Raw genomic sequence first — 24,345 nt, forward strand, 5'->3', positions numbered from 1 at the left:
AGGTTCCTTGCCTGTCAGCTGGCCGGCCGGCCGGCCAGGTCCGTCCAGTCCATCCCTCCGCGCCCGGGCCGACGCGATTAGAATAAGAGCGCCACGCGCGCTGCATGCACTACTAGAGCACAAGGGTCCACTGTATTAATTCAAGCCCCATTGAAAACAGTGTAAAATCAACAAAGTTCAGGGACAAATAACATGCAAGCCAACATCACTGGGTTCTCAAACAAATATTAAATTATTGTCTTGTCTTTCATCTTTTCATTTCTTTTCAATTTTAGGTACATTAGCCAATTAGATTTTAAAAATATTCACACCCATGCAAACCTCCCGAAAAGTGATAGTTCCCAAGCCTGCATGCAGCCATTTTGCAAGTGGCATCCTTCCACTTTTACAGGCAAATAGGACCAATTTTTCATCCGTAATTTTATCAAGCCTGCCCTCAGATGGAAGCCCCAAAACCAGGGAGTTGATCCTTGGGTATATTTACACAATTCCACCGTTTTTAAAGCCAAACGGTCTCCGTTTTCAAAGGAAATTGTTAGTTCAGTGCACCCACAAGGCAGTGGACTCTGCGGCTGGGTGGGATCAAGTGGATTGGGTGGATTATCCTTGTGGATTGAGTGGATTAACATGTGGATTGGGGCGTAGCTAAGGGGGGGAGGCAAGCAAAGTCGCACATTACACCACGATTAATGTGTTTTAATATAAATTACCTTTTTTCACGTTTTATGTGTCTTTTTTTAACGGAAACCCCGTTTTTCATTAGTGGCCGTTTATTTAAACGTCCCGTGGAAAGCCAATAGCGCCACATATTATGCCCAGCCAAGTTAACATTTATATAGCATAAGCAAAGTCTTAAAACAATTTCAAGATATCTCTAAATGATTTAGACATATCTCTAAATATTTAGAGATATCTCTAAATTTTCAGAGATATATCTCTAAATCATCATCTCAGCCAGTACAAAATTTCACAATTTTCATTGATTTTCCCCACAAAGGCGGTTTTCGTCCCAAAAAGTAGCCCCGAAGCCCTCAGCTGGACAAGTTTGTAGGCATGGCAACACAGTCATAGAGATGTAGAGGTCTGTGTATGGCTTTCAGTAAAAATACCAAGCTTGATCAAACAGGAAAGTTTACAAGACGATAGTGTTTCATTAAATTTTATTGTCATACTTAAGGCCAGGAAAACATGTCAAGATATTCAGACGATTAAGAGTAAACTTACTCGGTAAAAGCACCAGGTTAACTATCTACAATGTTATGCCTCCATGTACAAATACGTTCTTCTCCTGTCCAATCAATCCAAAGATTAAAAGGTGGCAGCATTTGGATTTGAAATAAAATGTCAATAAAATGTATCAATGTTACCTTAATGGTCATGGGCGTCGCCAGGATTTTTTTTCTAGAGGGGGGCAAAGCACATCCCCCCCCAAAAAAAATCCCATTATTTTCCAGCATTTTCCCGACGGATCATTTTTTCGAGGGTGGGCAGGTACATTTTCCCTCACCACGACCCATTAAATTAACAACATTATGATTTCGCGCCTCTTTTTCTCTCCCCCCCCCCCTTTTCATGTGTACACACAGAACAAAAAAGAATTGCTCAAAATCCCAAGAAGGGTGCATAACAAATAACTTGTTGAAGTTTCAGCTCAGTGGATACTGTACTTACTGAGAAAACGTCGAAAGCGTATGCACAATTTTTTGGGTCTTGTGACTGCATCCGTTACTAGTGCACATAAAATAACCCTTCTTAATTGATCGTTTTCTTCCAAATAATCCCATTTCAGGCGGAATAATGTCAGAGTGCTTTTGGTACCAGACCTACCTTCACTTTGAGAAAGGACTTTCATATAAAATTGGTTGGTACGTGTCCAGGTAATTGCAAATGTCCCCGCACGCCTTAAAAAAATAATAAAAAGTTATTTAGCAGAGCATGATAGGCAATTGTTTTTTGAAAATATATTTTAGGTATGTACACACACCATATACATACACTACATTTAATAATTACAGTTTAAATGAGTTTCACATTCTCGAAAATAGAGATGTTTACAAATGCTAATAAACTAATGTCAACTCCTTGCTGATACAATAGGATATGGAAACGCAAATTTCAAAACAATGACACCTTGTTATAAAGGTGACAGCGAGCATAACAATGAATGTTTTTTTTCACCAGAAATGTGTTATGTTGGTTTGTATAAACTAGCCTTACATCTTAGCCCGCATCATGCAGTTCGCAGGTTAGGCCATACATGACCATTTTTTGTGAAGGGGGGGGGGGGGGGGAGGTGTCATGCCAACCCCCCCCCCCCCCAAGACATTAACATTTTGAAATGGACTTTGTACACATGTATTACAGTTGAACACCTTTATAACAAGGTCCTTGGGACTAATTACGTTGTTATAACAGTACCTTGTATTAACAGTAATGGAAAACAAAGAAAGACAAAGACTTGGGACCTACAATTTTGCTTGTTATAAGCAGTGTCTTGTATTAACAGTGCTCTTCTTATCAGGGTTCGACTACACTGCATGACAACAGCAGTACTGGATGCTAGGCAAAATTCAACAAGTTCGCCAGCAGTTCTTCAGGCCTACCAGACCCAAATGCATCAAATGTTAGCAGGACCGAGTCCCCCAAAATCTACCAAAACGGGGGATGGATTTTGATGGAGTCGGTAAGATTAATACTCGGCGTGAAAGTAAACGCAAAATGCCAATATGTGACGTCACGGCAATTATGCACGCTGCAAATACACAAAAGTTTAACACATTTCATTTTTTTAAAGGGATTTTGCAGCCAATGTTTTTGAACGTCAAACTCGCTTCGCATTTTTTGTGTGTGCTGGTATGAGCAAAACGCAACTGCAAATTCGTGACACATCTGTGACCAACTAGGCCTAGCAATTCAGATAAACACAATAACAATGACAGTACAAGGACAAGTGCTTAAGAGTCACAATTCTAGATTAATTACATAACAGTATCTTGATTTAATTACATAATTAATTATAGCTGGATTAAAAACGTATGTTATAAAAAGTAAGAACCATTAGATGGTCGTACTCAGGCAAAATGGTTATTCAGTTTCATTCAAAAACCTCTGTCACATTGCTCTTATCGCTTGGTGAAGTGTGAAGAATCAAACTTTAAAATATTCCTTGTTCAATACATTCTTGTTCTTTGATATTATATTCTCCAATTTGGTAATAAAAAAAAACACTTGTAATTGGTCTCGTAACAGCAAAGCATCCCATAATAGTGTCTACTCGTGTAAATTATTGAAGAAAAATGACCTGTCCATGCACAATGAGGGCGCCCTTTGTAAGCTCTCTATTTAACCAGAACTCAGTCAGTCTGTTCTCCAGATTCTTTGCCAACATGTCTATTGGCATTTTTGGCACTCTGGTTCCTGGAAGCTTCAGCCATGTGAAGCATCTCATCTTGAGTGACGTAATCGCCGCTGTCTGGATCCATGTGATGTCCGTTCACATGACCATTCGCTTGTGGACGTGGGAGGGGCAGACTGGCAAGCTGATCAGTGGTCACATAGCCGGGACCTGCCGGCTGGGTCGGGGCTAAGCCGTCAATGTCTCTGGTGTCGGTGGCTCCGTTTGGACGTGCGGCCAACATTTCAGTGGCTTGCTGCCGTGCCACAAACCCTCTGTCTTCGTCCAGTCCAGAGTCATCATGTGATGGTATGGAGTCTTGTGCATCATTTTCAGTCCTGCCATTGTTGTTGTTGTTGTTCGTGAAGTTTTCGTTGACCGGGCCCCCATCGGGACCAGGTGACATGATGTCGCGTGCCTCTGCTGCTGTTACGTAACCACTGCCACTGCCAGCCGATCCATTCATTTGAACAGGATTGCTGTGCACAGGGGGTCGGGCAAAAGATGGCGGGGAAAAATTAGAGAGCTGTGCCTGATCAACATAGCCGGAGGGTGCAGCATTATTAACTGTGTCATTTGAGACTGTTCTGGCTGTCGGAGCATCCCAGTTGTTGGGCATCATTGCTTGGGTGACGTATCCATTCATGTCCGCCTGTTCAGTTCCGTTCACACTCTCGTCGTTGTCGGAGTCTAAAGCGACTGTTACGTACGTTAACCCCCCTTCTTCATCATCATCATCCGAGAGAGAGTCCAAGCTTTGCGCTCGGGCAACGTTCGGGATTCCCAGCACCTCGTTGGTAGGCCTGGGTTCAGAGCCTAGTTGACTGAGAGGAACAACAGCTCCACTGGCTGCTGCTGAGGTCCTGCCTATCAAGGGATTTGATGAGTCCTCTGTCCTGCTATCTTGTCCAATGGTTGGTTCAGCAAGAGTTTCATCATCTCCACCCCGATTGCCAGAAGGAACAGCTGAATCCTGGTTACTGTTGTCTAGGCTGATGCCATGTGGAGAGGAAGCAGCCCTGGGCCCTTCAAGTAATCCGAGCCGACTGTAGGAATCGGCAGGATCACCCGGGTCATAGTCCCCATCTCCTTGAGCTGCTGCCCCCGGGACGAACCCTTGCTGAACGTAGTCTGATATGCTACCATCGCCGGCATGTGTGGCCCCCGCTAGGTCTGCTCCCTTACTCTTGATGGCCTTTGAAGATGCCTTCGGGTGCTTTGCTCCCTTTGAGTGCATTGCTCCATGGGTGGAGGGTCTGTCGGCTTGAGGGTCTTTCCTCACAGGACCAGCTGCTGCATGGGAGTTCTCTCTCCGAGAAGGAAAGGTGGACATTTTCGTATATGAATCAACAGCGTCTCCATCTTGTAAATTGTCTTCGTCCGACTCTACACTCTCCCTCCTCCATTGCAATAATGGCAGTCCATCCACACGGGGTCTTGGAGCTGAGTCGGGAGGTCTTTCACCTAGGACCCGTTGGCCTTCCGTGTTCTCCTTCTCCACTGGGGACAGACCCTCTTTGGTCATGCAGGAGTAAACCATGTCGTCATCGTCTCGGATGCCCAGGTAGCTGCCCCCACTGCCTACGCTGACGGGACTGCTTGGCAAGGCTCCACCGTATTCATCGCCCGATGATGGGTCCTCATCTCTCCTTGACCCAGGAAGGAGCGGCTCAGTGGCAGAAGCGATGTCATCCAGCATCAGCTCGCCCTTCAACCCCAGCAAGGGCAAGCTGTCCAAGTCAATTATGTCATTCTGAAACCCAACAGCACCCCGCGGTTTGTCACCGATGTGGAAGCCGTCCGTTATGACTGGCATATCGTCGAAGATGTCAATTACGTTTGTCTGTTTAGGGCCGAGATCGACAAACAGTTGACAGGGCTTGACCTCATCAAATACTTCCACCTCCCTGACTGCACCACGATTCCTGTGCTCGGACAGGTACTCGTTGTCTTCCTGTGCAACGATAATTAAAAAATACAAACTTTACTGCATTCTGCTGGCATTCTCTTGTCTTTGGGACAGGGTGTGAGCGTGCAGATTGTTCTGACAGGCTACAGAGTTGAGAGCAAATTATTTGCAACAAGAGTTTGAATAGGTACAAGTGAAGTTTTCAACTTATTTCTTATAAAAATGAAGGTAACATTGTGTTGGATTTTGGTTAAATAAATAAATCTCTGAGAAAAATAAGCAGAATCTGTCTTGAGGTGTTATTATACAAATATTGAATGCTTCGAGTGGTGTAGTAAAACTAGCCTCCCGAGGTTATCCATGGACATTCTATTTTCCCGAGGCGAAGCCGAGGGAAAATAGAATGCTCCATGGATCACCGAGAGAGGCTAGTTTTACTTCACTACGAGATAAAGCATTCAATATTTGTTTTATAACACTTCACCCACAGATTCTGCTTGGTTTTAATATTTTAATTTATTTTAATCTGAACACAGTTGATGGTATAGTACTTTGGTTGCTACAGGTATAGTACTTTTGGCCGTGCACAGAAAGATAGCAAAAATATAAAGTATCATGTGACTCGCTCTCGGCCAATCAAGACACAGAATCTGTGGGTGAGGTGTTATAAAGAACAAATATTGACTGCTGGAACGTGTGATACTGGGAAACTAGTCTCCCTCGGCGATCTGTGCACTGTTCTATAGAATAATCCATGGATCACTTCTGGAGGCTAGCTTTGAATATTTGTATACTATACCACGTGATATCTCACTGCACTCAACCGCAACAAATATGAGCTCACCTGCAGCTGGGACGGAAGCTTGATAGCTGGGAATTTGCGGATTGACTTCTTGACACGACAACAGATGACAATCAGAAAGATAATGACGATTACAATAGTGATACACACACCAATTACAGGTCCAACAGGTGAAGGCGCAACTAAAAAAGGAAAAGAACAAAGACAGACTTAATGTTGATGATTAACCCCAACTCCCTATCATGATTTAATACTAGGAACCATACCCATCCTGGCAAATTCCATCACCATATGGGAAACTGCACACACATATTTCTGACGTTGTTTCTGGAGGTGTGCCAACCCAATGTAAAAGACTGTCAGTTTAGGGGCACTGTACCCATCCTGACAGATTCCAACAAAACATGCCGTTGGGGTTTGATGGGTTGAGTTGAGGTTTGGTGTTTAAAAGACTATAGATTGGAGGAATCCACACAGTTGTGGTTCACGCATTGACTGCCGATGAAACTTTTACCGGGTACCCCCCCCCCTGTCAATTATTAAAGCGATGTACACATGCGTGCATATTTATTTGGTACTTAAAGGGAAAATACAACATTTGCAAACATCGAAAAATAAAATGACCACGTTTTTACAAAATAACATACAGGATGTTGGTAAATGACAGTCTAAAGCATCCTGTAAAATTATGGCACCTGGTGTGAAGTCATTTTCAAGAAAATTATACATTTGTTTACATTTCCAACGGTGGTCGGCCGACCACCGTAGGAAAAACCTAACTATTTTTCACTACTGCTCCAAATTTACCATTTTTTCAGTCCAATTTTGTTTGCTAATTGGTTTTATGTTCATGAATGGGTGCAGGTCAGCTAGACTGGTCCCCTTAGCGTACAATTTTCCGGCATCTGTAAATTGATCCATTTCATCTTCAGTGGAGTCAGGGAACCAGACTACTTGAACATTTTTGTTTTTCTTGGTTTTTCCAGCATTTTCGAAAACAAAACTTCAAACATGTCAGTGTAACAATAATTTGATCTATTATACTAACCCCTCAAATAGTTCATTTCTGAAAATTAAAGCATAAGCCAATGATGTACATTCCCTTTAAAAAAAATCATTTCATAATTTGAATATAACCATTTAATAGATTATTGTTCTCAAATTACCAGCAGCTAATTTGTTGCGTTTTCAGCGACGCCAGTATGTTTAGTTTACAATACAAAATCCTTTACTTTAGTACGAGTATACTCGTTGCGGAAAAATCCGGTATGCCTGTCACCTACTACGTCTGTATCCGTAGTCGGCAGTCAAGCGTTTTACATAACATGCAAAATGTTGTTGAACATTTCAGAGCAGTTTTTTTAACTTGCCTGGTACAGGGTTGATTTTACTACACGACGCTTTCTTTGACGATGTTCCCATGGAGTTGCGCGCCTGTATGCTGAAGGAGTAGTGATGATCTTTCTTTAGATCTGCGTAGGAATGAAAAATTAAATCTCTTTTCAAGATTCTCTTATGGATTGCACGTGTTTGGACATTTTTTCGTTTTTCCAAGATTTGGAATATTACTGGGTTCTTTGACGTGCATCACACAACACACGGGACCTACGGCTTTACGTCCTATCCGAAGGACGAAGCAATAATGGTAAAGTGCCTTGCTTAAGAGCACAAGCACCATGTTCCCCTTCAGGATTCGAACCCATGTACCACGGCACTTGAGTCGAACACCGTAACCATTGGACCACAGCACCCCATTAATATTGGAGAGGCACATGTGACGTTGCCTATGGGCACAGTGGGTGGAGCCTAATGGATCGGGAATCGGAGAGTCTTTGAGACGTTGGTGGCAGCAAACTCACCGGTCCTTTTCACTTGTTTACGTCATGCTTAAGCTAAAACGCGCATGCTCAAAACAATGGAGAAAGGACCAGTGTGTACAAAAGTCTCCCATTGCATTCGAGTTTGGTACAGAATTGCCTAAGCCTATTCTCTGTTCAAAGGCTGACGAGTTCATCTGCAATTACTAGCCTAGCCTTTCGCCAAGGCCATCGTGGCTTAACTTGCCGGCATTAGACAAAGCGGCGAGAAGGGCAAAGCGACTGGAGCGGGAGACCACACACGCGAGTGGTGAAGCCACGAGGGCCTTTTCCAACTTGTCAAGAATTTCTTATGTTTTTCCTTATAATCTCGATTTTTGCTACCCCAAAAGGGTAGCAAAATTCCAACCAATCAGGGCGCGCGTGGCTACTACTCGGATGCGCGGGGGAGTCCCGGATGCTTGCACAAAATTTAAAAACAAAAAAATGCGAGTCCAGTTTTCCACGAGATCGTGACCGCGTAATTGTTCTTTCATTATCTTATTTTAATTTTACATATAAAAGTATTTCAAGAAATTATTTGAGTGTATGAACTTATTTCTTCATCTGAATTTATAGTTATTTCCCCATACGTTTTCCATTACTCACCCTTCTTTCACAAATGGAAGCAACTAGGCAAAATCTGCACTGTGATTGGTAAACCTTTCAGCGCTCTACTTATTTGCATAAAAATATGAATAATTCAACAAAATCAAGTTAGAAAAGGCCTCGTGGCTTTGCCACTCGTGCGTGCTGACTGAATCTTTGCTCCAATCCGCCGCTCTAAGCCACGATGGCCTTGGCGAAAGGCTATTACTAGCCAGAAACGTATAGCCCTGGAGAGGTCTTGTGCCCTGAATCAACTCACCATAAACTGTGTAGTTGGTGTCGTTCACCCCTGCATCCAGTCTGGTTGGCAGGCCGGCCTCACTGCTGCTGTAGGTGATGACATACCCCAGTATCTCACCATTCAGTTTGAATTTATTCTGCAGGGGCTGTGGGAGGAAATATAAATTAGGGACTTTGTGCACAAATACACGTGCTCCATCTTTAAGCCACCCTCAGGTCGACCTTGCGACAACACAGAACAGTGACCGACTGGCTTTTCAGGATCAAGCTACCCCTGAGCTTAGACCGTTGGGAACATTTCGGCTGCCTATTTTTTTTGCGACCTGAATGTAACTGCGATGATATTAAGACGATCGGCATCAGTCGGTGCTAAAAAAGAATCAACAGTCGCAAAAGTAGAAAATGTGTAACTTCTGCGTCGCAGCGGAACATGTTCCAGACAGGCAAGATTCAATCGCAGTCGACCTGTGTGAAGTTACGACGTCCTGCGAGCATCCAGATCATCGAATTTTATTGTGAATTGTCATAGTCCCGCCGTGAATGACATGAGAATGACTGCCAACATTCTGTGCCCAGATGCCGCTTGTTTCAGGTATACGGTTGACTCTCCTTAATACAAACACTGTTAATACAAATTCTGGACTGGTTTTAGCAAACATATTGGTCCCAACTGTGCATATTATATGTGCACAATGAATGGTAAGGGCACTCAACTTGATACAAAACTCTTGATACATTGTATAACAAACATTTTAGCTAGGTCCAGCTGAATTTGTATTAACGAGAGTCGACTGTATTACCAGGTTTTCTCAGTTTTGTGAACTGAGCATGACTTTTGTGCTTGATGCCGACGGTTTTGACGCGGCGAAAGCAAACTGCAGGTCGACCTGAGGCCAGCTTTGGAGAGAATCGTGATGGATGCTGGAGTGACATTGATGCCAAATGCCTCGTGCCCAAATGGAAATGCTCTGGCTTTGAACACATGCAGATGAATATTGGTCATGTGACGTGCGTACCCACGAACCAGTGCGCATATGCAGTATCTCCTGCAAACAGCGCCCTCAAGAGTGGTTACGAAGCACCGTCCACTGTTCATGCACAGTCAACAGCACCCATGAAAAACAATTTCAATTTCCAAAAAAATTTCACTTTCTGACACATTTTAGAATTCTGTGAAAACTAGTTTCCATCCTTTTTTATACCTTAAAAGAACAATAAAATAAACTTAAATAAAACAGACAATGAAATAAACTTAAATAAAAAAAACATTCAACGGAGTCAATCGTTCCAATTTTGTATGTCAATAAAGGGATATTCGTTTTAAATTATTTCACTTGATTGCTCACTTTTATGTCTGAACAATAGATTCAGGAAAAAAAAGATTCCCATTCTAAAAAATTCCTTATGTAAATTGAATATTGCCGATGTTCCACGAGAGATTGCAGGATATTAAATGTGGTAAAAAAAAACCGACTGTGACGCAGAACAATCTGAGACTCACTTCTTTTACAATGGGATCAACCAATAAAAGGTGAGTACTTCTGTTCAATCGAAGAAAAGACAATTTTGGAAATTTTTATCTTTTTCTTATCAGGGGTATGAGTGATAACAAGAGCTGAAAAAGGTTTTTAAAAAACTGAACTTTGGAAATCTCCTATACTTTAGTACACAGCAGGAGAGGGAAAAAAGCTGAAATCCAAAACAAAAAAAGCTGAAATCAGCCTTAAGCTGAGATTTCACACCCCTGCTTATGACCTTTCAGGACAGGGAAACTAAATTTGTTCCAATATTTCCATTGACTCACCTTCCATGAGAGATGCACGTGCCTCGTGTCATTCTTCTGGTTTGGTGCGTCGACACAGAGGAAGTGTTCTGGAAGATCTATTGGCGCTATTAAGAGATCAGAGAGTGTAAGTCCTAATGATTACAATAGCACAAAATTGCAGTAAAAAAAGAATATTTGAAAATGTTTGCCAACATTTCATGTGCATGTAATATCAAATTCTTTGAATGATCATTATCATCTTACCCATTAATAAGCATTGCAAAAAAAGAAGAAGGAATATTTCATACAGAATATTTGTGTAGTTAAATTCTGCACTCAGCTAAAACCAGCTGCAAACTAATCAAAAGCAAAATTATTCACATCACAATTTTTCTGGAAACACTTTTGGCATGGCCAAACTTTCTCTGTCACAGGCAAAAAATGTCTGTGCCCTAGCAGCGCCGTGTTCAAGTTGGCTTTTGGGTCTGTTTCATACGGTGGCCCACAACTGTCACGGCAAAAGCAAAAGCGCCACGGCAAGCGCAAAAGCGCCGCGGCAAGCGCAACAGCGCCGCGGCAAGCGCAACAGCGCCACGGCAAGCGCAAAAGCGCCACGGCAAAAGAAAAAGCGCCACGGCAAAACAAAAAGCGCCGCGGCAAAAGAAAAAGCGCCACGGCAAAACAAAAAGCGCCACGGCAAAAGAAAAAGCGCCACGGCAAAACAAAAAGCGCCGCGGCAAGCGCAAAAGCGCCACGGCAAGCGCAAAAGCGCCACGGCAAGCGCAAAAGCGCCACGGCGAAAGCAAAAGCGCCGCGGCGAAGGCAAAAGTGCCACGGGTTTATTGGGAAGGGGCGTAATCATACATGCCGCTACTACATCAAAAAATAAAATGGGAAGGAGAATGGCCGCCACCAGGAATTCTTATTAAGCACAGAATTTAATTTTTTGAGAAGTGATTTTATGGCTGAGAAAATAGCAAGGCCAAGGAAAACCGGTCAGGAAATAAATCGTCGATATTAATTTGTTGTAGGATAATTATTATTCCAAGAGAGTTGCTGCCGTGAATCAGAGTTTATCAAGGAGTGGGACTCGCTATCAGCACCATCAGGGCCGTTCCTCATTTCTTTACATTTCTTGGGATGCAAACAATTACGAGGACGGGAGGCTCTGTGAGCTGATGCATTTTTTTGAAGAGTTTTTTCCTTCCGACTAGCATGCAGAGAAGAGTTCCGTTAATTTGAGACTTAGTTCACCCATGGGCGTCGCGAGGGGGGCAAGGGGGCGCTCCCCCCCCTGGAATAGCACACAAAAAAGGAAGGGGAAAAAACTGAGAGAAAAAAAGAAAAGAAAAAGAGGCGCGAAGTCATAGTGGTGTAAATTGAATGAGTTGGGGGGGGGGGGCAAAATGTCCCTGCCCCCGTCTAAAACTGAGAAATCGAGAATTTGTTCAGAAATACAAGATTTTTTTGGGAAAAATATGTTTTGCCCCCTTTAGAAAAAATTCTGGCGACGCCCATGAGTTCACCGGTGTGTATACCAGTGTAGGCACACAATTGAGCTGCCCAGAGTTTGGATATAGAATAAGAAAGAAAGAAATTAACTCAGAACCTAGAACTCATTGGCCCACCCACCCCCGGCTCAAGAAACCAACAAGCCGAACAAGACCTCATGATGCTTAGCGATAGCGATGATGAGTTGCCCTGTGGAAAGTCTTCCACATCATCGCAGAATCAGCCTGCAGGGCAGAAAGAGGGCTTGTTTCCGGCATCAAATAGTTCCGTATTCACTCGAAACAAAGCAAACGGCTCTTTTCAGAGCCACCAAATTTTCATAGAAGAGCTTAGAACTGTGCATCTCAACGATAACACTTCTCCTTTGTTTAGTGTCTCTCCCTTACCCCCCTTTTTTAAGTTAATTTCTTTCTTTCTTATTCTATATCCAAAGTCTTCGCCTGTGTTACGTTCCGTACATGAAATCCACGACCTAACCTCCTCTGTCGAAAGCGTTGCAACTGTCTAATAGAACGATCCATTTCTCGATTTGTGAGTTAGGCTTCAACTCAGTCGTGTTTATTGGGAAGGGGCGTAATCATACATGCCGCCACTACATCTAAAATTAAAGGGAATATACAACATTTGCAAACATCGAAAAATAAAACTACCAAGTTTTTGCGAAATACCTTAATAGGACGTTGGTAAATGACAGTCTAAAGCATCCTGTAAAATTATGGCACCTGGTATACTGTCATTTTCAAGAAAAGTGGTATTTTTGTATCAATTTCCAACGCTGATCGGCCGATCAGCGTTGGAAACAACTGGCTTTTTTTCAAATACTGGCCCCAATTGACTATTGCACTTGTTTGCAATCGATTACAAACCTATGAACGGGTACGAGCCAGCTAGACTGGTTCCCTGACCTTACAATTCCCCAATGTATGTAAACTGCTCTGTTTCTTCTTATATGGAGTCAGGGAACCAGACTACAGGTAAATGATCGTTTTTCTTGGTTTTTATAGCATTTTCGAACCCAAAACCTCCAAAAAGTCAGTGTAACTATATTTGCTTTATATTTCCAATCCCCCAATTCCATCCATTTCTGAAAATTACAGCAAAAGCAAATGATGTATATTCCCTTTAAATGGAAAGGAGTATGGCCGCCACCATGAATTGAGAAGTGATTTTATGGCTGAGAAAATAGCAAGGAAAACCGGTCAGTGCAAGCAACGTTCAGCGAAGAGTTTTGAAATTCCCGCTCTCTGGGAATTTCTAACCTAATGGGCCCGCGGGCGAGTTACGTGTTGACAAGCCTTACCCCCCCCCCCCCCCCACTGCCGCAGCCCTGCAGGAGAGCCTTAATCGACTTCCTATAGATGTGTATGATATACTGAAAAAGAAAAAAAAAATAACTCATACACTCTGGGCAGCTCACTTTCGTGCCTACACTGGTATACACACCTGTGAAAAAAGGCTCAAATTAACGGAACTCTTCTCTGCATGCTAGTCGGAAGGGGAAAAAAAAGTTTTCAAAAATGCATCAGCTCACAGAGCCTCCCGTCCTTGTAATTGTTTGCATCCCACGAAATGTAAAGAAATGAGGAACGGCCCTGATGGTGCCGATAGCGAGTCCCACTCCTTGATAAACTCTGATTCACGGCAGCAACTCTCTTGGAATAATAATTATCCTACAACAAATTAATATCGACGATTTATTTCCTGACCGGTTTTCCTTGGCCTTGCTATTTTCTCAGCCATAAAATCACTTCTCAAAGAATTAAATTCTGTGCTTAATAAGAATTCCTGGTGGCGGCCATTCTCCTTCCCATTTTATTTTTTGATGTAGTAGCGGCATGTATGATTACGCCCCTTCCCAATAAACCCGTGGCACTTTTGCCTTCGCCGTGGCGCTTTTGCTTTCGCCGTGGCGCTTTTGCGCTTGCCGTGGCGCTTTTGCGCTTGCCGCGGCGCTTTTGCGCTTGCCGCGGCGCTTTTTGTTTTGCCGTGGCGCTTTTTCTTTTGCCGTGGCGCTTTTTGTTTTGCCGTGGCGCTTTTTCTTTTGCCGCGGCGCTTTTTGTTTTGCCGTGGCGCTTTTTCTTTTGCCGTGGCGCTTTTGCGCTTGCCGTGGCGCTGTTGCGCTTGCCGCGGCGCTGTTACGCTTGCCGCGGCGCTTTTGCGCTTGCCGTGGCGCTTTTGCTTTTGCCGTGACAGTTGTGGGCCACCGTAGTTTCACGCAGCTTTTAACCACAGAAATTTATAACACACAGAAAAATGTAATTGCTTTTTATTAGCAAAACTGGCAACCAGCTACAAATGTCACGGAAGGTACAGGCCTTTTTAAAACCCTGGCTTTGTCTTTAAGGCCAAAAAAAAAAGTCTCCGGTTTCTGGTTTGGAGCTTGCCCAAAAAGTGGTGCGGCGATGCGTTTTTTTTTTTTTTTTTTACCTGATTTTTTTGCTTCAAATGTCGGCTGATGACTGCAAATGGTGCCCGCCTAAACTTAGTGCAAATATATGGGAGTCCACAGAGGCCACATAAAGCTTATTCTCGATCATAACCCCCTCTAAAAACACGTTAAAATTGTGCAGCAGCAGGATTCCAGTCAAACCAGTGAGTTTGGCGGTTTTGAGACATCATCTTTCATTGAAAAAAAAAAATTTCATTTTGCCGACGCGCATGGCTACCGCGACGCGCGCACATACCAGAAACCGGAGACTTTTTTGGGGGGCCTAACTTCAGGAGATTTAAGGCCTCCAACTTCGGGAACTTCAGCAACATTTTGCCTGTTTATGCTTCAGGAACATTCAATCAGTTGACACGAAGCCAAAGGTCCCAACATTTCCAAGCTGTTTCCTTCCCAGCGATTCAGAAGTCAGAGGTAATGATGTGCATCGGGTCAGGTTGACTAGGCCAAACCAAAACATTAGAGATATAAACCGAATCCGAACCGAAACCAATTTTAACTCCCTCAAACCGACCCGACCCAACCCGACAAAAAATAAGGTAAAATCGACCCGAACCGACCCGACACGAAAAAAACGAATACCTTGCTTGGACAAAGTGATCACCTTTTTGTGCCTGCCCTTACCCACGTGACATGAATTCTTTTGCAAAACCATCGTCTCTCTCTCTGTCATACTCAGTGGGTTGATCGAGAGTAACTACGCTTTGAACAAACGCATGGCATCATCACGCGGTATCATAAAAACTGTTACAATGTATCTATTTCACTGTCAGTCCCATCCGACTGGAGAAATTAATACCATGGGAACTTGATAGTGGGCTCGGTGGCCACACCACACTAGGGCTGCGGTCACAGTGACTGTCAATAATATTGCATCACCTAAAATTTCTCAACTGTTTCGGTTTATTTCATTTTTTTTTCTTCAAAAGATGGCTAAACTGACCCGACCCAAAAATGAAAATGCCAAGCCGAAACCGACCCACCCGACTTTAAAGATGGACAAACCGACCCGACCCGACCCGAAGTCGGTTTCAGGTCGGCTCAGTTTCGGGTCGGGTTTGCACATCATTAGTCAGAGGCAAAGTTGCAGACAAAGTCAAGGTTTTCGAAAACCGCCTATGTTGCCTGTGACCGGTTAACGGCTGATTTTCCTTCTCATATAAAGTAACTGAGCCATCTTTTTCTGCTCATCAGTTCCATTGGAACTGTTGGCACCTGGAGAATGGTGTATCTACCTTTCTCAGTGGTGCGTCCTCGGGCAACTTCGGTGAAGACACTCTCTATGGTGGGTGTATAAGTGTCCTTTAATGCCTTCACTCTGACGTAATACAGCCCATAGGCATGCTCCAGGTCTCCCAGAGTGTAGGAGACACGTTCAATGTCCTGTGTATTTTGAGTGTTTCAATTATTCATCAAGTGAAATATAGGGTGAGAAAAAAAAAAAAAGGTAATGGAATATTAAACACAACCCAAATTTCAAGGTTCTGTCCATGGATCACAAAAAGTTCAGTGTTCTTTCAGCAAAATGAAAACAAATCACATGGGGATGTGTGTGAATTGTTTTCGTTTTGCTGAAAGAATGCACACCTTTTTTTGTGGTCCGTGGACAGAACTTTAAAACTGTGGTTGTGTTTAAAATTCCGTAACTTGAAAAGTATATGAGTGATTTGAATGATTCTTGTACTAAAAGAAAGCTTATAAATATGCCTTTCATATCCTAGATTTTGAAGGTGCTACATGCAGAACTTCACTAAAACAATAGTCCTGACATTTGAGTTTCGTTTTTTTACTAACCCTGTATATTTTTCTAATATAATATAATGATTTTGAATATAAGGCAATGAATTGTGCAATAAACTGCAAGATCGTAAAAAAATCCCCCACATTTTGGGGGAAAAATTACAAAAAAGAGATTTGAAATTCATCGGAAGAAACAAAATTGAATTTGTGAGAGAGCACGGCCAATACAAGCTTAAAGCTCCACTGTAAATCCAGATTTGAAAAACTAAAACAAGAGTCATTCCCCTTGTAAACTATGTAACAATACTCCCTTTCATACCAAGCTTCGGTTTTGAAAATGTATCTAAAACTACGAAACTTAGCAACTGAAAACACCATCTAATTCTCTGGTTTTGTAAACATTTTTCAATATTTTCCATCAAAAGTTCACCTCTTTTCGCCGCCAGCTGTCGTCAGCTGAGGAACCTTCCCATCTGTACTCCAGGGTGTACTTGATGTAAGTTGGTAAGGGATCGGGAGGGCGCCAGTTGACCAGGAGCTCCGAAAACGACTGGTTGGTGACAGTAAGATCACGAGGAGGTTTCACCCTACCTGAAAACAGCGTCAACAAACACGCGCATCAGCACAACGGTACTGCTCTTTCAGAAGTAACGGGGTTGATGGGTTTTGTACACCCTCAACCCCCTCCATCGGGTGCCACTTGCCCCTTCGGATGTCCAAAACACCATGGACCCTCTCTCAGCAGGCAACAATTCCGGTGATTCACAATGCAGTGCGAAACCAGGAGTTTGCCATGGAGAGTCCATTTTCAAAGTTTACGGTCGACAAAACATGGCCTATTTGAATGAGAGTCAGTGGTCAACTTGAGCTAATTCGTTATAGATTAGGTATATACATGCTAACCGTACAAAAAAAAAACCCACTACATTGATAACAAGAAAAGAAAAGGGCAAACAGATCCTCGAATCATACGCTCACGAAACTGCTGACCGGAAAAACGAACAATTTCAAATGTACCGCCCTGCGAATTTGTCAACCATCTCCCACACTGCACTGGGAAAATTGAACTCTCTCTGGACAGCTGTAATGGCAAACTCTTGGTGGCGCACCGCATTGTGAATTGCAACAATTGTATAGTAGTGTACTTGTGACTGGACTCATCAACAATACTTGAGATTTAATGGGAAAAATGTCCCCTTACTGTCTTTGTACACATTGAAAACAACCTCCTCTGAATACGCTGTCAGCCCCAAATCATTGGTGGTTTGGATGCGGTACTCGCAGCGAGTGCATGACGAGCATTCCTGCTTGCAATGATGGGTGCTGTTACATTTCGGAATAAGCTTGAAGTAACCACATTCTGTCCAAATTCCTCCACTGAAAGCACACAAAAAGAACAACAACATTTAAAATTAACAAAACATTGGACAATGTTAATTTTACTATTTTTTCCTTTGAATTAAGTAGGCCTAATTATTTATTTATTTATTTCTTATTCCAACTGTGTAGCCCATTCAGTGGAATCCACTGATCTCCCATGGGGCCCAGTAAAGAGAAGACAATGTGAAGGAATTACAGTTTTAGAGGTGGGAGGAAAAGCCCAGAAGAGTATTCTGGGAAAAACCCTTGGAATCAGGCAGGGACTGAAAACCCAATCCACATATTGGCCCGGGCGGGATGCGAACCCGGGTCACAGCGGTGGAAGGCAAGGAAAGTACCGCTACACCAACCTGACTTCCCAAGTAAACGTGCAATTTTTTACTGCAATCAACGTTTCCCTTTAAACAGACGCAGAATGGTACAGAACTAGATGTTGAATGCGGAATCTGCTCCCTTTACGTTGACTTTAAAAATAGAGGAGTGGGGGTGTTATTACAATAAATTAAGGGGTTCCATCCCCTGAACACTTGTGAGCTGTCCCTTTAAACAGAAGTAGAATTGTACAGAAGTAGACGTGGAATGCGGAATCTGTTGTTGGTGGTGGTGTAGTAGAAATGGCGCCTATGTCACATAAGGCTGTGCCGTTTGCGCCATCAGCTGTGCGTGGGTATATTGTCTGCACGAAAAAATTAATATATTGGTATAGCTTAGGAGTGGTGCTGGTCGGAATCAATCGGGAAACGGGAAACAGAATCGATACTAGTAAAGGAAAGCAAGTAACCAAAAAGAGGGAAGGTTAATTTAGTAGAATTTGCTCCCTCTACCTTGATTTTTAAAAAGTAAGGGGTGGGGACGGGAGGGGGGGGGGGGGGAGGGGGGGGGGGGGGGACGGGAGGGGGGGGGGATGACGGGAGGGGGGGGATGACGGGGGGGGGGGGGGGGGGGGGTTGAAGGGGTAAATAAAGGCTTCTACATATCTACCCTCTATACATGAGGACATCGTTGGAACTGACATCATGGCCCTGGCCTCCTCTCGTCCATTCACAAGTCACCCTCAAAAAGTCGAAGCTGAAACAACTAAAATCTGATGCTGGTTCTGGTGGAACTGTAACGTTTCAATAACATGAAAGGAATCCATTACACACTTTGTTGTGGGGGGGGGGGGGGGCTGTGGTTGCTGTACCTTTTCAGATAATTTAGTATTCAATTATACAGGGTGGATACAAAAAAAACGAAACCGAGATATTATTGCTAATTGGAACAGAAATACGGCACATGTGAATACAAAGGGAGATATCCTCTGTTAGGGTTGAATCTCCTCTTTAAAATGACACCCAGATCATGTCCTTACAATTACGGTTGACTGAGCAGTGACCAATTTTATGAAAGGGCCTATTTAGAGACTTGCGCCACTTTTCCTGGTGAAATCTCTTTTTGTCCCCACCTGCCTTGATTGGCAAGCATAGCCTTTCACTCTGTGACAATTGACACCACAAAAAAAACACAATTGAAAAGTTGCCCAACCTTCTTCAGGATCCCTGGTGGATTTTAAGGAGAAAGCATAAACAAAAATATAGGGTTTGCTTTCAAAGCCAAATTCTCTCTCAAAAGGTGAAACTCATGTCTAATCTTTTTTTAGATACTCACATGAAGTGTTTGTACTGTTTCTTTCGAGTCCTTCTGCAACTAGCAGACCGGTAGATAAGCTCCTGTTCGGAATCAGTGGTGCAGCAAAACAACACCAAACAAATAACACAGCTTGTGTCCAGTTAGGTAGCCTGACGCCCATCATGTTGCTAAACAACAGAATGACAGTAAAAAAAAATAATATTTTAATTCACATTCTTCAAATGAAAATAAAAATGGCTTCTCATGGTGGACGAAACTATTATGATAATAGCCCCTAAAAGAAATAAAATCAAAAAAAAAAAAAAAAAAAAAAAAAATCCATTCAAATTTTTTTAGGTAGTTGCATGTAGCTACCTATGGAAAAATGCATTGTTGTTCTGCCACTGACATACTTGACTTGCTATGCCGTGAAGAATGCTACATGTAAACTGACTATCTTTCCGGGGACTGAATTGAAAATAACAGCTGCTCATATGGGCCCTGCATGCCTGCATGCTAAATTTCCCCCAAATATTGTTTCCTGAATCTGAAATCTTGAAATCTAGACTTTTTTTTTTAACTTGATGCTTAACCCTAACCCACCTCACTCCTCCAAAATCCTCCTGGCGGTTTTGGAGGATTCTAGAGGATTGAGGATGAATGGTGATTGAATCAAATGAGGATTCTGGAGGATTGAGGATGAATGGTGATTGAAGCACAAGAGGATTTTGGAGGATTGAGGATGAATGCATTTTGAGGCAGGACTGTCTGATGATTTTGAAGGATTTGGCGTTGGTTATCCTTCATTTAAACACGAGTGCAAAGTTTTGGGATGAGGAGGATTTTGGAGGATTGAGGATGAATGCATTTTGAGGCAGGACTGTCTGACAATTTTGAAAAATTTAGGCGGAGTTGAAAAATTTTGGAGGATTTTGGAGGATTGAGGATGGTTGTAAGCAACAAGGGCCTAGGGGGTTAGGGTTAAGCTGTGAAAGTTTTCCTGGAGGAAAAGGTCAAGTGTATATGGCCCATGACCTCGAGAAGACCACCTGCACTCATTTCAGAAAAACTCTTTCCCAATTTTTCCCCGAAAACTACAGGATGACTAGACGCATAGAGGTATGAAGTTTGATTTTTCTCGGCTATTGACCAGGTTTAATAGCTTCCACAGGAAATATTAGGTTAAAAAAACGGTCTACACTGTTGATTTCAATGGAGGAAACACATATTTTCAGGGAAATTTAAAGAGGTTGTGGAATGCTCAAAGACATTTCCGTCATTTTTTGGGTATATGTAGCCTAAGGTGTGATGAAATAAAAACGACTATTGTTTCTGTCATGAAATGAGTACAAAAGGTACTTTTGAGAGCTGTTTTTCAGGTCCAGTTTCGACCCGAACGTGCAACTGTGTAAAAGTCGTCGTTGCGGGCAGCAAACAAAACACAGTAAATCGTGACGTAATAAACAGGACTCCCGATGCACAGTAGCATACACGAGTCCTGATTATTACGTCACGATTTACTGTGTTTTGTTTGCTGCCTGCAACGACGACTTTTACACAGTTGCACGTTCGGGTCGAAACTGGACCTGAAAAACAGCTCTCAAAAGTACCCTTTGTACTCATTTCATGACAGAAACAATAGTCGTTTTTATTTCATCACATCTTAGGCTACATATACCCGAAAAATGACGGAAATGTCTTCGAGCATTCCACAACCTCTTTAATACGCATTGCTGTGTTGCTCTAAGTATGGAATAGTTCCAATATTTGAGGCACATTAAAGGGACATCACGTCCTGGAATGCCACCAATTGAATTGGGCTACAAAACGTGTTTTAAACGAAATTGTGTTAATTGAAAAGAGTGTTTAAAAGTACCGTTAAGATACAAACATCTGCACAACTACATGTATCCTTAAAAAAAACTGGGCATTTTTGTGTTATTCTTGTGAGAACGAATATTGGGGGTTAACATTTTGACTCTCATTTAAATCGAGCTGTTGGGTGCTAGTTGTGAATCCTGCTGCCTGAGTTCTACCAGTGCATTGCACTATGCGGACGTGCAAGAAACAACATTGAATGGATCATTTGAATAGCCACGACTGGAAATATACATGTCTCACAATGTCTGGAACGTCCGATGTAAACAAGCGGTTTTTTGTTGTCTTTTCTCGGGAATGGTACTAAGACATTAGGTTAGTTTCCTTTCAACCAGACCTTTGAAATTGGATTAAAATTGTTGATCACAATTTTCAATTTGTGAAAGGCATACAACTGAGGCTAAAAAAACCCTAATTCTCCAGTAAACAAATTGCTAGTAGGCCTACTTACATCCAATAAATACAAGGCAATGTCTAAAAGAATGTAGTATCCAGACCCCACCTCAGCGGTTGTGTACACAAAGTCTAGGGAGAGTCAAGAAAAATATTTCCTAACAAAATTGGAAATATTTCTCACTCAGTCCCAGATTCATCTTTTAAACATATATATATGCAATGACTGACCTTTACTGAGATAGAAAAAGTGGCGTCAGGTTGCAACATTCTTTTCCGCAACAAATGGAAAGAATGTTGTAACCTGACGCCACTTTTTTCTTCCTTATTTCATATACATGTACAGCGTGTGTCAATAAAAACGCAGGATTAGAAACAAAAATATTAAGAATATAAACCACCCCTATTCATCATAATGTTAACCCTCTTTTCAAAGTACCTTTCCTTCTCTTCACTATGCTTTTTATCCCATCTCATTTGGACAATCCTGTCCAGAGATAGAGTACATTGAAGAAGGGTTATAAATTCCAAGCTGGTCTGATTTGTGAAATCACACATACCTAATGAAAGGTTTGAATTCATTACAGGTGAAAGTATTTGTGGATCACAAAGAAGGACATGTGTGGCAGGATTAGGTTTACATAATCCTTTAGTCCACAATCAATGCTATTTGATATGTCAGAGACGACATTCATGATGCTTTGAAACAATGATAGTCCAGTTATTAAATTTAAGTGATACTTATCATCAGTTGTTTCAAAGAAAGTTTTGTTCTGGTTTAATTGTCTTCAATGCATACCTGCATTGTACATAACTGGTCGTTGTGTTAAGGTCATTGAATCAGACCAACCCGCTTCAGAAGGGCTTCACAAAACTTGTCATAACTTTTGAACCAAAAGTCCAAATTCCACCAAACAAAAATCTTGTCAAAGATGAAATTATGGACAATCAAATCCTTATCAAATTAGGCACACCAGTAGCATAATTTTTTCAGAAAAAAAAATCGCTTTGAATCCTGCGTTTTTATTGACACACGCTGTATTATCTCAATAAAGGTCAGTCATTGCAAACATGTTGAAAAGACAAGGGAAAGAATACCGTACAAGTACATCACTGTTTTTCAATCAATTTCCAAGCGCCAAAAACTTACTTTCTATAGTTCTATCATCTATTTTCCCTCCTCGACTCTCACTCACTCTCTACCCTCCTCCAATCCTCTTTATTTACCAGTTGCCTACTTCACCGGGATTCGAACCCGCAATCTTCTTATTTATAATTTAATCATACCAGCCTTATCCGCTACACTAGTCGAATGATCATTGCCAGTAAGGGACTATTTGATGTATTTAAAGTATAAGGCTAATGAATATTTAATAAACTGAATATTCATGACAAATTAAATATTCATGATGACGTATTGCACTATCATTGGGTACAGGTGGTGACGTGTGTCGATGTCACGTCACACACACCACATACATCAATAACTAATGCCACAAATGGCCGCCAAGACCGTCTGCTGCCGAGCTGATGTGTGCATCCAAAGTGTGCTCTAAAAAAAATGTCTTCACATTTCCAGAGCTTTCTGGATTTGTCTTAGGTGAAATTACAAATACAAGGTGAGGTGAACATTGATGTGTTTACTGGCTGATAACTGACGTACCAGTATGGTATTTATTCCAAGACATGAATCAGGGACTGAGCAACATTTCCAATTTGTTAGGAAATATAACACATTTTCTTGACTCTCCATAGACTTTGTACACAACTAATGAAGTGGCATCAGGATGCAACATTCTTTTCCATTGGTATTTCAACACAAGCCTGATACTTGAACGAACATGACGAAATTATACTTTTAATACAATCCGCCAAACCTTGGGTTCCGTCGTTCGACGAACGATTCCAGACTAGGACAGTGGTCCACAGCGCTAGTTGAGTCTGTTGATTTCCAGTCTGTTGACTTGTGTACGCGCGCCGCCTACATAATTAGTACTAGCACGACTAGTGACGATCATTGACCATGTTGACGATTATGCCTACGTACACAGTCGTGTTTCAGTCAGAATCGCTCATGATTTTTTTCATGCCAAATGTATCATTTTAAGCACAGGACCACCATAATAATCACTGAACGAACGTTATCAGGAAGGAAAACTCGGCTGTTTTGGCATATTGAAGTTTCCTTCTTGGTACAACTTGTAGTTTGCGGTAATTCGCGGAATTACGCGTTCTGAGTAATGTGTGCAAAGAATAGATTCTGATCTGACGTATACTACGTACGTCTGGGTGTTACGTACATGTACATCGTAAACCAATCTCGTCCCCAGTGCTTACTTTATTTCCAACCGCGTTTCCAGAGAGCAGGTAGTAGTGGGCGCGTACTGCTCGACACCCTGGGGACGAGGTTGATCGTAAACACGTTGAGATCGAGACTGGTACCATATTACTTATAACCATCTACATGTTCCAAAAGACGTAACCCTATCATCATCTACACGCTGAAACAAATCATATTTTTTATTTTAGAACGAGTAGAGGGTGATATACATTTATTTTCGAACGTGTAGATGGTGTTACTCCAAAGTACAAGGGAAAAACATTACTTTGGGTAAAAACTTTGTTGTAATTCAATGGAAAGGTCGTAGTTCAAATCATGTTATTATTAATAAAAAAAAACCTCTATACAGACTGCTCAAGAAAGAATATTATTTTTTGTCCAGCTGCTGTTGTGTATCGACGTCCATTCTATCGACTCGATGAAAATCGTATAAAGAATCGAAAAAAAAACGTGGAATCGAATAATATTAAAG

General features: G+C 42.1%; 1 protein-coding gene across 1 annotated transcript; it reads right to left on the reverse strand.

Moving 5' to 3' along the window:
* Positions 1 to 2,848: 2,848 nt before the first annotated feature.
* On the reverse strand, positions 2,849 to 23,548 carry LOC119737262. The gene is made up of 11 exons (XM_038211461.1): positions 23,410 to 23,548; positions 19,301 to 19,449; positions 18,635 to 18,758; positions 17,475 to 17,650; positions 16,704 to 16,864; positions 15,769 to 15,916; positions 10,615 to 10,700; positions 8,830 to 8,956; positions 7,476 to 7,577; positions 6,148 to 6,287; positions 2,849 to 5,348 (listed from the first exon to the last, which is right to left on the reverse strand). The coding sequence occupies exons 2-11, from the start codon at positions 19,443 to 19,445 to the stop codon at positions 3,354 to 3,356; spliced, it is 3,204 nt and encodes a 1,067-aa protein (XP_038067389.1). The 5' UTR covers positions 19,446 to 19,449; positions 23,410 to 23,548; the 3' UTR covers positions 2,849 to 3,353.
* Positions 23,549 to 24,345: the final 797 nt, after the last annotated feature.

Source organism: Patiria miniata, unplaced genomic scaffold (assembly GCF_015706575.1).
Source record: "Patiria miniata isolate m_02_andy unplaced genomic scaffold, ASM1570657v1 HiC_scaffold_3, whole genome shotgun sequence".
NCBI lineage: Eukaryota > Metazoa > Echinodermata > Asteroidea > Valvatida > Asterinidae > Patiria > Patiria miniata.

Excerpts from the sequence above, each read along its gene's own strand:
- LOC119737262 (XM_038211461.1), bottom strand. The coding sequence starts at position 19,445 with ATGATGGGCGTCAGGCTACCTAACTGGACACAAGCTGTGTTATTTGTT. Across the intron at positions 17,651-18,634 it reads GATGTCCTCATGTATAGAGG|TGGAGGAATTTGGACAGAAT; the intron begins GTAGATATGTAG and ends GTGTGCTTTCAG. Across the intron at positions 7,578-8,829 it reads CACCAACTACACAGTTTATG|ATCTAAAGAAAGATCATCAC; the intron begins GTGAGTTGATTC and ends ATTCCTACGCAG.